Here is an 18,057-nt window from a genome sequence, read left to right on the forward strand (position 1 = left end):
ATTAGTTTTATTTTTGGAATATATCTGAGGAATAAGTAGTACCTATTTTCCATGTAAATAATTACAAAAAAATGATGTAAATCATTACATAATTTTTTTTAATATTAATATTATAATTAGTGTACACAAAAAATATTATTTCATTAGCTTAACTTATCATTATTTGACTAAAAGTGCTGTTTGATATTTATTATTATAGTAAAAAATATAATAAGATTTTTATTTAAATACTCATACAAAAACCTCGTTAACTATTTTCTTCCCTCAAAAGTATAGATCTAATGTACCATTTCAATAATTCATTATTTTGAAACCTATTATAATTCAACATTGTAATAAAAATAAATATTAATCTGAATTTCTAGTTTTAATTTGCCAACCATACAGAATTAATTAACCTAGAATACTACAATATTAGCCAAGCTGAATAAAATTAATATTGATTGTGAAATTAAACTGAGTAAACTTCTTAACCATCTTCACCATGTGTAAATAAGAATACTTAGGTGATTTCTCTGAGACACTTGTTTGTTTACACAACGCAGTTGTACACATAAGTAGGTTTTTGAAATTATATTTAATTTAAACTCTTCTTATTTCTATAATTTACATAATAATAAAATAAACCAATGATACATATTTAAATTAGATAGTAATTATAATTGTTTAAGCTATACTACAATAAAACATGAAATATACCCAAAAGAATTTTAGTAAAAAAATTATTACAAAATACTTTTTAGTTTTTCGCGTTCCACGAAAGTAAGGTAGTGTTATAATATAATATATTATTATTATTTATAATTTTTAAAGAAAAAATAACATTTTATTATTTTATATATTATTTATCAAACCTATTGAGTACTTCCATTACAAATGCTTATTAAATAATTTGTAATATCTTGACATATCTATTATTCAATTAAAAATACTACAAAGGTTTTTAAATTATATTTTTTTTAATATAATTAATAATTTTTGATATTAACAACTGATTAAATACAATAATTAGATAATTACAAACACACTTGTAAATTATTAATATAATTTTTAAAAAAAATGTGACATTAGAATTAATATTAATACCTAAATTAGTATACCTCAATCATAATATGGTAAATTTGTTTTTTTAGTAGATTTGAAAATAGTGTGTAGGAGTGACCTAATTTAAAATGTTTATAAAACTTTAAAGCTTACTACACTATAAAGGAAATTGTACTTTAACATATGATGTGGCTTGTTATACTATGCAATTCTATTACCATAGTACACCGGTACAAACTACGGTATGAACATTTCTAAAATAATATAATAACCACACTTAAGCATCACAGTACGTATATAATGTAATTATCGAGTAATAAGATTAAAGGATATTACGGTGCCTAAAACGTACAAGGAGCTTATAACAAAATCAATATAATGATATTATGTGCGTTCCGACTTTTCGAGTAAAATGCCGGCCAATTTTCGAGGGTGCATATATATAATAATATAATATAAATACGTGATACGTGGATAAGTGTGCGCACGAGTATCGCATATAGCTAGGTGGGTACACACACGTGATAATTATATTATAATAGTATAGAATTTAATAGTTACCTACCTCGGACATACATAGATATAAATAACCATAAAACGCGGGGGACTAATAAAAATTTAAAAAAAAAAACGAGGGAGGATAAAGTAAATATCATACATAATAATATATTAAAAATAAAACTGCTACTGTCGCCGCCGGACAGACTAGCGGAAAATATACATCCGGACGGAGAGGAATAATTGGCAACGATGATGACCGCGTACGTGTACGCATATGGCATGTATATTAATATGCACACACACAGACACAGACACACTATAATATATTTTATACGTTGTTTTTTCGGTCTTTTTTTTTTTTAATTGTTTTTTATGCCGCCGATATACAGTGGTTTTCCAGAAGCATTCGCGCGCAAATTGAGGGTCGGCCGATGATTTATCAGTCGGTCCAGTTATTAATTACTACCATCGGACACTACGGCGCACCGAACCGCTTTTGACCGCAACACGACCCGTCTTGCCGAAACCAAAATATAAATTAGTCAAACCGAGAGCGATCCAGACACCGCGGTCGCCGGATAACGCGGGCGAGTGAAATTTATAACAGTCACCGATACCTTGACACGGACGTGCATAATATTATTACGATATTATGATATTATTGTCGTGTTATTATGACGTGTGTTGCGCACGTATAGTGCGGTAATAATAACAATAATAATACGTAAAACATAAATATTTTGCCGTTTAATGAAAGAGAGAGAGAGAGGAGAACACACTGTAACGACGACATTAGTACGCGCGCGACGGTACCACTTAATGGCCTAAACGGATTTAAGACCGTATTAAATGTTATTGCCTCGGTTATGTGCTGTATTTGTCCCAGATCGTAATCGCCCTCTGTCGATGGTATAGGCGAATACATTTTTGGAACGGACTTGATCGTTAGAAATTGCACAAAGTTCTGTTACAGTTATATTATTAATTGGGCAGAAATAATAATAATTGTATCGTGACAAAACATTACAATCGCAGTAACGAATGTATCTGACTTTTACACATAAAATATCATATCGGTACCTCGATGAAGTGAAATCTTTATTTTCCAACATCCCTCAATAGCGGACACGGTTTTACACTCCCGCTCCGATATCGCGGTTATCGATTGATATCAAATTCACATATGGTACTGTAAATATATAATAATAATATATAAGACATAAGTTCTACAATAATGATATAGCCGGTTGGTGAAGTTTTTCGATCAGGCGAAGACCTAAGATTCGTTTCAAACAGCAGCCGAATACTGTAGGAACTGCACTTTCCATCCGTCGAAAATAACAATTTTCTAACGTAGTCAGAATCCGGTTTACGAATGTATTTATTTTAGTGTTTCGCGATGATTACAGATAACACATACCTATAACTTTTCAAAAAAATAGAACGCACTTATATTCACAGTATACTACGCGATACATAATGATAATATAATAAACAACAGTCAACACAAAATTATTCGCAACAATTGAATAATTATAGGGTTGATTAAGAGGAGTTTGTTAGAAATGTATAAATGTTTTAATTTGTATTGGACAAAATGTATTTACTTTTAGAATATGTTATGACGATTATGGTTTTTTAGCTCTATCGAAACCTGTCTGTGTCCATGTACTGCAATATTATACGAATGAACTTTTAACTGTCTTGACAGGTTTTGCTGGTGCTTAGTTTTTAAACGTTGAAGATAAAATACTGGTATTAATTTACGTTTGGATAGCCGAAATAATCCAATGTATACACAGTATTATGAACAGATCCATTATGGTTAAAAATAAAGATAGGGTCGTTTAAAGTAATCCCGAAAGTCTAGAACGTTATAATTTATAATTACAATTAAAAAAAAAAACCTCCACAGAGGGAACTTTGATGATTTAAGTCATGTAACTATATAGTTGTTAAGTGAAAATAGTGACTATAATATGACGATACAACCGACAATATTATAATATTGTCATTTGACACAGTATATTATATCAGGTAATGAAGGTACACTTAATACTGATAATATATTTTCTGCTCAAGTACAAAATGTATTTATAATGTTAAATAATGTGGCGAATGTATTTTTTATAAAATTATTCAACATGGTAGCAATTTAATTAACTATTTAAAAATAATTACTCATAACGTATGAAATTGCTTATATTTAATTTCATACAATGAATAAAAAAAAATAATTACAAAATGTTCATAAACTATAAGAGCTTATAATTAAGACGATCTGCAAATTAGAACATATAATATGACAAGAAGCATTATGTAAAGTTTCCAATCACAGAAGTATTACTTAGCATCCATCAATACGATTTACTATGGTCTATCTTGGTTTATTAAAAAAATTACTTAAACCGCTTACAAAAAGAAAATAATTATTTTAAAAGGCTTTTCTGTAGATTACAGTACCTATCTAAATAAATATAATCTAAATAAGTAAATTAATTAAACATGCTTGGAAGTGATTTGTTGATCAAATTACCTTATACCAGTAGCGTGTAACATGGGGTCCAAGTGTTGCTCAGGCAACACCTTAAATATGGATGGGTGGGTATTGATAGATGAAAAATAAGTCATTTTATAGGTCGGTATGACAGTATTATGAAGGGTAGGTCACATAAAATAATTCGAACAACACCAATTTTTTTATGATACATGCCACTGCCTTATACCTAGTGATAGATTATTACTAAAATATAATATAATCAAGGTATATCATAAAATATATGAATTGCTTTAATCAAATAATATTAATAATAATAATTTATTATACTCATATTTTATTCATATTTTATTCAAAAAACCTAGTTTAAATAAGAATAAAATCAGGTAAAATTGTATTATCTTAAGTAGGTAGGAATTTATTACAAAATTTAAGAGCCGTGCTTAAAATCACTATAGTATGATAAAAAAAAAAAAAATAATAATAATAATTAACAGCTAAATATGTGATAATTACGTGTTTCTAAATTATTGAAATTTTTACTTTTGGGTTCAAAATTATATTTTTCTTATTATGAATAGTCCACTGTTGTACGATTATAATGTTTGTATTTAATTAAAATAAAACAAAATAATATTTTTTCTAAAATTAAATCCTATATATTTACATTTAAATTACATAGCACTTCTTTCTATTTTCTGTGAACACAAAAAGTTGACAAACTACAGGTTGATTTAATTAAATTTGTATTAAAGGCACTTTTGTAAGTTTTAAAAATATTTTACATATATATATAGGTACCACGAAATATTAATTGCATATTATATCATATTATTTTAATTGTTGTTCAAACAATAAATACTAATAAAAGAAGAGTTAACAGTACTTCATTATTAAATGTATGTTATTAAATATTTAAATAGCATCATTGGACTTTATCAAACAATTTTAATATTTTAAATCTACAGGATTATAAGATCATAAATATGATTAACATTAATTTTTACCACGTAACTATATGTGGATTTATTTTTTATAAAATATACACTATGGAAACTGTATTATGAATTATGATTTAATATTTTATTTAACTTTGTAATACCTAAATAATAACTGTAGAGCCGTAGAGGTACGACTGTACGAGTATGGTTTTATAAAAAAAAAAAAAACGATTAAACTATAGACTTTTTTTACAAGTATATGTATTTTTAGTTTTAAATTACATTCATAACTACCTATTCATATTGGCAATACAAATATAAAATCATTATTTTTTCATTGTATACTTAATCAATGATAGAACCAAAACATGTTATGACATAAATAAAAAAAATAACTAATAAGTCAAAATAAACTGTAGATGACATATTATTATATGACAAATGCGTTCAAAAAATGAAATGGGTTCGAACTTTCAAAGAAATGATCAATTGCACGTAGATAGGTAGACGAATTGAAGAAATACGTCCATTTTGACATGATTTACGTTTCAATAATTTTATAAACTCGACCAAACACACCTAAAGTCACGCGACAAAATTGTCTTTCGATCATAAATGAAATTCTATATTTTGGAAGAAACTAACATTGACTACAGCCAACACTTTTTCTTATTTACTTATAGTGGTTGAGACGCAGACGTCAGACAGTGGTGACTAAGTTCCGCAATCACTTAAAATAGTCCATAATATTATAATTCAAATATTATATTGTTTTTGATATTGAAAAGAATTTCAGAATGGATATTTGAAGATAATTAGTTGTTTTATCGACATTCCGAAAAAAAAATGATAGAAAATAACAACATTTTTATTATAATTGTATGATTGAGTTTTTTTTCTAATAAATTAGGAGGAAAACACACATACTTATCATAGGCAGGGAGCTACATATATTTTTAGCTCACCCATTTTAGCTTCTTTGAAATTTGTACCTATACCTAAAAAAATCGGGCCTGCTGAATACGATAGAAAAATTGACTTATTCGGAGCAGTCCTGTTCGGAGGGGAGAGGGGGTGTCTCAAAAATCAGCTGACTTTAGCAGTTTAGCGCCTCAACTACCAACACTAAATTAGTTGAAATAATTAAATGATATTATAAAAAATCGGCTGATAAAAATTCAGATTCTAACATGTAAACAATTTAAACATAAATTAGAATTTTATACAAAATTATAAAATTATAAAATTGTTTATACATTATTTAACTTATAAAATTTATAATTTTTTTTTATATGTTAGAATCTGAATTTTCATCCATTGATTTTTTTATGTTGGTGATGGTGGCTAAAGTCAGTTGATTTTCGAGACCCCCTCCGAGCAGGTCTGCAAATCTTCTGATTTTTCTATTGTATTCGGCAGGCCTGTTTATATTAGCTATAATGAATACAAGATAGTTAAAACGGATGAGGTAAATCCGTCAGTATAGCTCATAGCTATCAGTTAATATTCATAAGTTTCGAATAACGTGATATATAATAGTGCAGTAATTTAGACATATTAATTTCATTGTATTTTTCGGAACGAGTTTTTTGCTTATTGATTTTATTGTCGAACACAATAATTATATTATATTATTAAGTATTGTGATAAATTATTATTATAAAACAGCGGTATGGGAGGGCTGTGTTGATATTATATTATTATCTTCTTATTACTTTCTTATGTTACCAAAAAAGTTTTTCTCGAATTTTCTGCGTATCTTATGAGAACAACGACCAATTTCTTATGAAACTTGGCACATGACCTCATCTCGTTCGGCCGCTGAAGATTGCGCATTAGTTTTCTGACACATCAAATTACTTAAACAAATTATTGTTAGGAGTCATATAGGGTTGATCTTAAAACCTTCTTGCAATATAATAATAATAATATGACGTACACTGCAGTAGACACATTTGTCGATGTCACAGCGAGTACGCCTTTCATAATACGGGTTTGTCTACAGTATACGTATATACATATTATAATATAATTATAGCACACACACACACACCTTCACATGCGATAATGAAATCATTATCGGAAAGAAACTGTTTTTTTTTTTCATATTTAATCGCCCTCGCACTTTCGAAACTTATACGAGCGACTGCTGTCACCGGACCATATTATTATTACGATACTCTGTATTTAATAACAAAAAAAAAGTCATAAAATATCCCGTTCACCGTCGCCGTCGTCCTTGGCAGTCATATTAATATTATATATCGAACGGCGACAAAAAAATATTCACCGTGATCGACGCGTGTGTTCCCATTGGAAGTGGAAAAACTTTCGTCGTTCCAAATATTGCGAAGCCATCGCAAATGCCAAAGGATTGAATTCGCTGGTACAATCTGTATTATATTACACGCGCGAATCGATCATCTAAAATGTGTTCAGAGTTTCTGCAAACGACCTTCGGCGAGATGAGACGTCGTTTAAAATATATATGTCTTTAAAGCTAATGGTAGGTATTATAATATAATATGTTTGGACATATAATAGTGCTCATGGTCTTAACCTGATACAGAGTCAACACTATAACGGTAACGATTTAGACTGGTCGTTGAATATTATATCTTAATGTCATGTTTGCGCTTTTGATTTTCGATCGATTCTATATTATCATTATCATAATTATATTACATTAATAATACAAAAACCAAAAATCCACACCTAAAACCACAATGATTACAGATAATGTCGGCCAAATATAATATTTATTATAATATTTCTACGCGTGGTTCACGTATGATTCACGAGTAATCAATAACCAATACTATATTATGTTAAGGTACCAGAAAATAATAAATTCTTAGTATATTCTTCCTACCTATATTTTTCTAATATCTACAAGCTACATGGTAATACTATACAAAACTTTTTGATAATATTATTATAATATGTGTTATGCGATATGTGACTTATTTATTGTTAAACATTTTTAAAGATGTTAATTTTGGATTTTCTATCGACAATGTGATTTATACCTTGAGTTCAAGTTCTCTAAAAAAGTATTTTTCTGAAAGAATGAATTATCAATATGGATTATAGTTGCTCTAAATAGTCTTAATTTGGGAGGTCTTAAATTGAATAACAAAACTACATGATTATACTGTTTGCGTGCTAAGAGTAATAATACCATGTACCTACAATTTGTTTTTGCATAAAATTGAATAATCATTACAAATTATTATTATTATTTTTCCACTTCAAAATGTAAACCGTATCAGAGTAGTTATTATCATTACCATGTTACATAAATACATAATTAAATTGGATAATGCAATACGTGTATAATTAATACAAACCGATTTTTTCAACAATAACGTTTATGTTTCGTTATTTGTTGATATAAAATATACATAATATTACAGTAGAACGCCATGACTTACTAATTGCATTGTGAACGTTTTGACCGGGTAAATACAATAGCCATCACAATAAAAAAAGAATTGAAATTCGATTTCGATTTGAAATTTATTCAAAATCATATTGGGATACAATATGACGATGATGCCCAAGTTTGGGATCGTTCTATTCCAGCTTTATCGATACAGCTTTTGTTCAAAATACATCGTGTGCATATGGGGTGTACACGAATCTGTCGTTTACAAAAAGTACCTACCTATCCTTATTCGGGCGCCCGCGAGTCGACTTTCTACTAATATTTCGAGCATCGTCCAAATGTAATGGAGAATACATAAAATCAAACTCCTATTGTTATGATAATTTGTGCAATTCACTGCCGTTTGCTGTTATTATTATTATCATCATCATCATCGTCGATGGTATATATAATAATACAATGAAACAAAAATAATAACAATAATAAATAAAACAATGGACATAGTATAAAGATAAAAGTAAAGTACGTAAAACTATTCATCTTTCGATGTTATTCGTGCAAACATATCTTGGACCTGGATCGATTTTCAATTAAAACGATTAAAATATTCGTCCTACTATCGTATCTACATAAAAAGTGGCAACTTGGTCGCCGGATGGAGAAAAAAACTCGAGGCACTTCCTTGGTAACCCTCACGACTGTGACCCATTCGATATATAAATAATCGGATTGAATACGATCAACCAAACGAAGGTACGATATATACGATCCGTAAAAAAAAGTGTGAAGTTTCTTTAGAAATAAGGAACTGCAGTGTGGTGTGTGTGTGTGTGTGTGTGTGTGTGTGTGTGTGTGTGTGTGTGTGTAATAGAAAAGTCAATCGGGTACTTTACAGGTCAACAGATTTTCCTCTCTATTCTATATGCTAGGTTGACATGATTAAAATTGCCGAGGACTACAAAAGCGTTTCCGTACGAGGTGACACGTAAAAGTCCCACGACGCAAATGCATCGTGGAGGAGGCTGCCTACCCCCCACCCTCCTGGCGCTCGTCCCACAATACCTGGCAGCCCCTTTTAGAGCACTTCGACTCTTCTATACCGCACGCACACACGCGCCCATATTATATTGTAATCTATGCGCCAACAGCAAAGTAACCTATTATAAACGCAAACCCCTAATTTTTTTCATTTTTTACCTTTTACCGCATTTCCTTGTCGCGGTCTCGATGAAATCCGTTATATATCAAAACACTACATAGGTACACGAGACTGATAATTAAAATTTTCTTCCGCTCTAATTGAAAATGTGGGCGATAATTGTTTATCGTGACTACCGACTGAACAAAGTGAAACACGTTCATCCACGCTACGTCATGTTTATACCTATGAATATATGTATATATATATGTACCTATATGTATGTATGTATGTATGTATGTATGTATGTATGTATGTATGTATGTATGTATGTATATATGTATGTATGTAGGTATGCGTATCCGTCGTGTACGTTCTGTACATGAATAATGTACGATGATACGTATGCAGGTTATTGGGCCATCTACGGTGTATGCGGATTATGATCTTGTAATAATTATCTTTTTTTTTTATGTGACCTGACCCGAAACAATAATATTAACTCGCGACCTGTTTCTTGCAATGGACCGTTTGCAATATGTTAACTATATTCAGCAATAAAAAGAATAAAGTGCTGATACAATTAAATATATATTATAATACGATATGACGTATTGATTTCGACAAGGGGTTTTTCGATACCTAACCAAGGTCCGAACAAACACGATTCATTTGGATAACATTATGAAACGTGAATCAACTGTTCTCAAAAAAAAAAATCAGTTAAATAAACAAACTTGCCTTACCTCATAAATCACAATGAATATCGAGTTATTTAAAGTTATTTCAAAAATGTATAGGTACTTACAGACATTAAGTTTTATACTTATTATATATTTCCAATATAACACGTCTGATTAGTTGAAGTGTTGAAACTGTTTGCAACTATTAGTTGAAACTGTATGATTTGTTTTTTTAAAAATCACTGCGTTTCATCAAAAAATTTGTTCATAAAAAAAAACTTCCATTCTATGTATAGTGCCTAAAAATAACGATAATTTACTAACGTGTACATAGGTGTAATAATAGTGGTTTGTTAGCTTTTCATTTCCAATTAGCTTTCGACAATTATACGCATTCGTGTTAATGCGTCCACATATTATAGTCTAGCGCAAAGCCAACGCGAATTCAAAGTGCAGTTATAACTTGTTAGACATATGAGTAACAAATATAAATACCACAACATTTTAAAGTAAATTTTTTTTTATATTTCTAAGTTGAACATTATTGAAACTCTCCTTTCTAAATTTTTACACTTTCACTTTAATTGTGAACATTATGCAATTCAAACCTTGAACTATAATCATTGACAGATATTATAATGCGCCACGTGCACTATACGCTTGTACGGTCATTATGAGTACACATAATAATACAAATAACTGTAACATTCACAGAAAGTTGTCTACAATAAAAGTACTAGCTTTATATTGAAATAGATACCTACACTGGTATTTTTATTTTTAAATTAGTAAAAAGTTAACAGTACCCTGTTGACGGTTAAGGATATTTAAGTGGTTTTGAGCAATCACAATTCATCGGATAAAAATATTAAACTGAAATTGTGAACAATTATAATATGTACTACACGCGTGTTATATTTGAACAATATAAATTCTCTCACAAGTGTTATTGATTTAAAATTTCGAAAATCTCGGATAATGTGGAATACACTGAGTTAATCTCGTTTAAATTAAACGATGTTTATTAAAATACATTCACTGGGTAGTGGGTATAATTGTAATTTTTTTTATTTCAGTTGTAACCAGCGCTGCAGAATATTACGGAAAATACCTAGGCCCTTTGAAGTCTTACCATCATGGTTTAGGTGGAGACGTGTATGCTGTGGATGCTAGAACATTGCACATCAGGAATTTCGTTTACGACGGAGAGGGACCAGGTAATCATTATACTTTATATTGTTTACTGTATAGTTGACATCATTTCACAACGAGTTCGGATATAATTATAACGGAAAGCGTTAAAAACTAAATTTAGCCCATATGGGGCATATAACAAACAACTTGTATAAAATACGTATCTATGTTGATAATAAAATCAAGTTTAAATAAGTGCTGTACTTAAATTATAATCTTGACAGAGATTTTAACTTACAAAAACGTTAAAATTGAACAAATATTATATATATATATATTTTTTTTTTTGTGGGGAATTTAGGATTAACATTTATAATTTTATAATAATGTTTATCGTTTTTAATTTAAAATTAACTGATGCATGTTGACGGATACGTATATTGACTGAAAAGCACAAGCTAATTTCAATTTTTGAGCAATGCATTTTTAAGTGGTGCGTTGTCAATAATCGGAAGTATTATATACAGTATGCAATTTTTCATTATTATTTATTCAGCTATAAAATACATTTATCAGCTAACACATTTTAAAGATTGTCGTCAACAGCGTAATATTATTATCTATGCGTGTATCGTTGATGGATAAAACAATTAATTTCGTTTTAGTATAAGTTAAAAAATTTAAATAGATTAAAAAATGTTTATTACATATTATTACGAAATGTAATAATTGTTATTTATCTCAATTTATATCATAATATTTTAAAGTATACACACGACCTTATCATAATAATGTTATACGCGTGTTTTCAGCCGCATATTTTTACGGATCCAACGGCAAGCAACCCGGCGTCAACGGGTACAGGATTCGTGACGAGAAAGCATCGTAAGCACTATTATTATTATTATATGCGTTTTCTACACGCGCGAAAAAAATATACCCTTTTTTACGTACGGGTTTTTATTTTTTCTTGCCGCAGAACCAACCCACTGAAACGGTACAGGAATGAACACTTGACAATCACTCTGCCGGAGGGCTTAACACTGCACGATGTCAAGTGGTTTTACGTTTGGTGCGAAGACTTCTCGGTGAGTGCATATTACAGACGAAATAACGAGTTCGGCCGGCACGTCTGTCGTCATCGTCTGCCCAGTTTTGCGTACCTACACGACTAATTTATACACAGGAAGAGCTTTTTATTTATATTATGCACATTTACACACAAATTAATACTCGCACGTGTCCCAAGTGACGCGTGATCACACACACGAACACACACAAAAACACGACACACGACACACATAATATGTATACTTATACATTATAATATTTTATACGGTGTAAGTTTGGTATTCGTATCGAAATCATTTGCCGGAGAAACCGCTCGTATATTATAGGTACTATCCGTACACACTATTTCTGTACGGGTACGGATTATCGTGATAAAAACATATCCGTTCGGCGTATAATATGCAAACGTATATTATAGTACCTAACGGTAGCAGACGGGCCTGACCACTTTCTCCGGTTAACTCATACGCGTATAATATATAGATATGTATGTGTGCAGCACTGCTATACGCGTATATCGTGTAAGGCCCCCTTAGTAGTCGTCTTAATGAAACCAAATCGAAAAAAAAAAACAAAATAAATAACACTCGGCCGTAATTGTGAGGTGCTTTCTCGGTCACTTGTTTAATTCACCGTTCCAACTCTTAACAACCGCCCAAACGACGAGCCGGTTATGATATTATTATGTTACCTACGACGGAAAAAAAAAAAGAAAAAGTAATAAGCAAAATTAAAATGTCGTACCTATACAGTGCATTATTATTTTTTTACTATTTTTAATGTCGAGTGCGTTGTGCGTATCGCCGCGTAGAAAGGCACAACACACATGTTAACAAATCGTTTTACCTTCGACCTTCTGACGGCCACCGCCGACGGCTGACTCTGAAATAATTATTATACGAGCACTTAACGGAGCAGCGCATTTAATAACGAATATTCGAATTTTCGAATTTTATAATCTCTATATACTTTTGATTGATTTGCGTCCATCTAATAAACGATTAATTACTTACTTAATGACCACTGTAATACGGTTGTTCAAAATTATTATTCAATAATATTATTATCATCATTATATACTCTTTATTGATAGGTATATGAAGTCTATAAATCGTAAACTTTTCTGGTTTATCGATGCATCACGCTGTTTTATAAATGATTTAGTATTTACTACATAGCACAAGTTTTAGAAACATATAAAAATACTTGCCTATATATTATATTTTTCGGTTTTATGCCTATTGAAGTAATCGAACTACTAATCTTATTCAATATTTTCATTTTAAAAGGTTAATTTTGGTGACGTAAAAATCCCTCAAAATCTGGATTACCCGAAACCACAAAAAATCGACGGTTTGTCTGGAATTCATGGAGTTTCTTCAGAAAACATCGTCGTAGTTGATGCACAGACATTGCTAATACCGGGATTTTCTTATGATGGCGAAGCACCAGGTAACGACAATTAACCATATTACAACAAAAATAATAGGTAACAATTAATTATTATTGACATAAAATAATTATTGATTTTGAATTTTTTCTTACCTTGACATAAATGGGTTTGCTTTTAGTATTCAGACAATTTCATTATAAGATATTTGAATTAATTTATATGACCTTATTAAACTTTTTGATTTAATTCATATTTTAGTAATATTAAATATTGAACCATATTGTGGTTGTGTAATGTTTCATTCACACAGAAAGTGAATTAACATTTTAAAACTGTATTTTAATCTTTTTTTTTTCCATTATTTCATATATTATTGCTATACTGCAAAGAAAAAAGGGAATACAACAGTTCACATACTATACGGTCACGCATTAAGCTTTTTGTTTAAACATTTAAAAAAATTACTTTTGTGTGACTTTAACTGTATGCCATTTTAAGCTTTCGTATATTTCACTGAAACGATCCAAGTGTACTGCAATACTCGGCGAAAGGAAAAAGAATGTATTTCCAAATGTTTTTCCTCGAAAGCATATCAGTTGCCAACTATGAGATCCTATTATGAAAAGTTGTTTTCGCCGTTGAAGTACATAATATAATGTTATTATATGTTGCTAAAAAAATAAAAACAAATTAATACCACGCGTATTATATATAGTGTGTAAAAGTTAACTTGGACCATAACGATTTAATTTTAGATGCCAAGTTCTGGGTGGGCGCCGGCGACAAACCGACTCCGCAGGGCATTAGGGTGGCGGACGAGAATGGAAAAGAAGTGCCTTTGCGTCGGTACGATCGCAAGACCATCGTACTAACTTTGCCGGGCGATCTTACCATATTCGACATCGGTCACTTCGGAATATGGTGCGAGGCTTTTACGGTGGACTTTGGCCATGTGTCCGTGCCGTCAGTCCTTAGCGTACCTCCATCGCTGAAAATGCTCGGTGTACTACCACAGGTCAGTATACGAATTATTGCGTAATCATTATTGTAGTTGTATAATTCACGAAAATAGTGTATTCGGCGAACATTCGTGCGGTATCGTTCTCCACAGGGATGAAGAAAATGCTAAAGTATACGCACGTAAATATTTTATTATGTCGTACCTACTAGAGTGAGCTCTATTGATAATATTTATTTTCAACATATTATCTGTAACTTACTATTCAATTTTGAATTTTCCAACCAAATATGGAAATATTTCATACGTATCTAGCTGTATCTATATTATACAGTGTGACTCACCAAGTATGCTTACCTCCTTATTTTCTTTTATAATGCAGTAATTATTTAAAATCTTGTTTTTGAAATGTTTAAATATACATACCGACGTATTTTCAAATTCTTGAGATAATGTATTCTTCTTGAGTAGTTTGATGTGGAGATACAAACTTCTGTTTTTCAAAATATGAGAACTACACTTGTCTACTAAAAATTATTTAGTGAATAATTTTTCTGAAAATTTCAACGTATTAGAATCGAAACCATACAAGTAGTTTTGTTATATTAATCCGATGTTATCCAATATGATATCTATTTTATATTTTTTAAAACCATTTTTAAGAACTATTATCCTTAGTGCAGACATTCAATAACTGAGAAATTACTTGTTTGAATTTCGAATTAATTAAGTACATCAACATTTTCAAAACAATTATCCACTAAATAATTTACAGTAAAAAGAAGGTTTTCATTTTAAAAACAGAAGTTAATACCGATATTTAAGTTTAATTCGAGAATTTTAAAAAATGGTCTTTGAGTATAGTTAAAAATTCCAAAATCAGAATTTAAATAAATTCATTATCAAAGGGAAAAAAATGGAGTGAGCATGCTTGGTGAATCACCCAGCATAATATTATAACGGTTATTTAAACCACAATCATAAATCAAGGAATCAGAGCATCGTACTTATTTATTAAAAATATATTACCTATTTTAAATAATATGAAAATTATAATACATAACAAGAATAATCCAAAATGTAAATCTAAGCTAAAACATTCCAACGTATAATTTTATAACCATAATAATACCCCGCGAGTCTAAAAAAATCTTAACGGAGCGAAATATTATATAATAATATACTATTTGAACTACGTGTTGAAAGTAGCATTTCTAATTTTAAAATAGTAAAACAGAAACAATAATAAGTATTCAATTTGATGCGTTGGTTTATTTTTAAGTATACGTCCAATGTTTTTACGTCGTAGTAGCATGATGCGTATAGTGTGAACAGAAGTATTATAGCTATAAAGACATATACAAATATAAAGCATATTATATAAAAACGATTTCAAACGTATTTTAAAATTATTGTTGTTACTTGTTTATATTATGTATGGCGCATATACCTAGTTACTTACATTTATCGTATCGTATTTTAGTATTTGTGAGTTAAGTCCGGGGAATATAAAACCCTGTATGATGTATCTGCGCCATCTATAAACATACTGTAGCGTGACACACAATGTACGAGAGCATGCATAATATATTAACATACTTACAGACTACATAGTGGGGATTGATGTCATAGTAATAAAATAATAAACGTGCTCGATATTGTATAATAATGTACCTACAGCATACATAGTATTACAGTGCATAATTCTCCACGTATATAGATGTTTGATTAGGGATGAGCGAGGCAAGAAAAAAAATTGAATTCGATTAAAAGATACTATTCACGTTTGGGACTTAAATACGAAACATCTATATTTTCAAAATTATTGTATAGGGTGCAGTATTTAATTTCTAATATTTAAACTTTGAAAAATTATACTACACTGCTACGTTCCGCGATATATTAATACTCGTATGACTTGTATGAATTATACACGTATTATATAGGTATGAAGAGTGTAAATTTGAGTATTTTTTGAACTAAAGACGCTGGGGTGTAAACATTCTGCAATACACCCCTATACCTATCTGCATTCTGCAACGCTTTTCAGATATTTTTCAGAAGACAATGTATCAAAGGTACCTTAACAATATGGTACCTACCTAACCTATATGGCTATATATACTAATAATAATACCATGTACAAAATATGTATGAATCTCCTCTCACCCGGAAAATACATAAATCCTCCCGTATACGAATATTCGCCAAATTACACGCGTGAATTGTACGTCCCTCCCGCCGCCGACGCCACATCCTCTTACTCCTCCTCCTCATGCCGAGCCACGCTGCACCGCCCGTTGCAGCTGCAGCGATTGCAATCGCTGATCGAAACACATTCCGTTGTCCGTGTTGCAGAAACCGACGGCCACCGGTCAAGCCGCGGCGGCTGTAACGGGTCTGCAGCAGCAGCATCAGCAGCAGACGACGACGACCCGCAAATCCACGGATACGGCGCAGGTCCATCAACCGCCGGCCACCACGTATAGGCCGAACGCCAAACTTCCGGTCCGGCCGCAACAAAAAATCCAAACACTGACCGGACATGGCGCTTATAATATATGATAATATTATATAGACGTCGGTGTGTTTTGTCGTTTGCGGTCTTGAACTCTGCACGCCCTGTCCGGGATCGACCCATTATGCTTTGCGTTATTATTAGTGTATACCTACCTACAATATGAAACTTCGAAACGAATATAATTATTCAATCGATTTGTAATATATAATATTTTATAATATACGAAACTTTATCATTATCCTACGCCTGGCAGTTGTATAGTACACCGCTATTACTTATACCCATAATATATAGTTTCCGCTAACGTACATTTCTACATAAAATGTGATGTCCTATACGAAATGTGCAGTGCATCAAAAAAACTAAAAGTGATGAATAATTTCATATAGTGTATTTTTTAATATTATTATCATTGTCTAATGCAAAGATTGCGAGTTATAGCTGGTATTATACAAAAATGGTTAAAAATATTTTAAATCGTGAGTGCAACCAGCCATGATTGGTTAATGGTGGAAATTATTATTGTATAGATGGTGTGAATTTTGCTATTAAATCATAAGACACAGTAACCAACCATCTATGTTTTCATATCAATATTATTACGATCCATCATTATCGCGTATTGTTGACGATCACATCACACATCCACACGTTTAGTCATAATATTTATACTTGCATTGCATCATTGTAATGTATGTTTGAAACTTCGATAACCCTGCAATATAGGTTTTATGAAAACTATGTTAAATCGAATATAAGATATTATTATTTGTATTCGTTTTTATATT

At 30.7% G+C, this 18,057-nt stretch overlaps 1 protein-coding gene across 1 annotated transcript in view; it reads left to right on the forward strand.

Annotated features, from left to right (window-relative positions):
- Positions 1-18,057, forward strand: part of LOC100165895 (protein Skeletor, isoforms B/C) — a 37,997-nt gene that overhangs the window by 5,807 nt on the left and 14,133 nt on the right. Inside the window, exons 2-6 of the mRNA XM_003241711.4 lie at positions 11,269-11,409; positions 12,139-12,211; positions 12,306-12,414; positions 13,687-13,849; positions 14,546-14,805. Of these exons, the coding sequence (XP_003241759.1) occupies positions 11,269-11,409; positions 12,139-12,211; positions 12,306-12,414; positions 13,687-13,849; positions 14,546-14,805 (746 nt within the window). The remainder of the gene's footprint in view (positions 1-11,268; positions 11,410-12,138; positions 12,212-12,305; positions 12,415-13,686; positions 13,850-14,545; positions 14,806-18,057) is intronic.

Source organism: Acyrthosiphon pisum, chromosome A2 (genome assembly GCF_005508785.2).
Source record: "Acyrthosiphon pisum isolate AL4f chromosome A2, pea_aphid_22Mar2018_4r6ur, whole genome shotgun sequence".
Classification (NCBI taxonomy): domain Eukaryota; kingdom Metazoa; phylum Arthropoda; class Insecta; order Hemiptera; family Aphididae; genus Acyrthosiphon; species Acyrthosiphon pisum.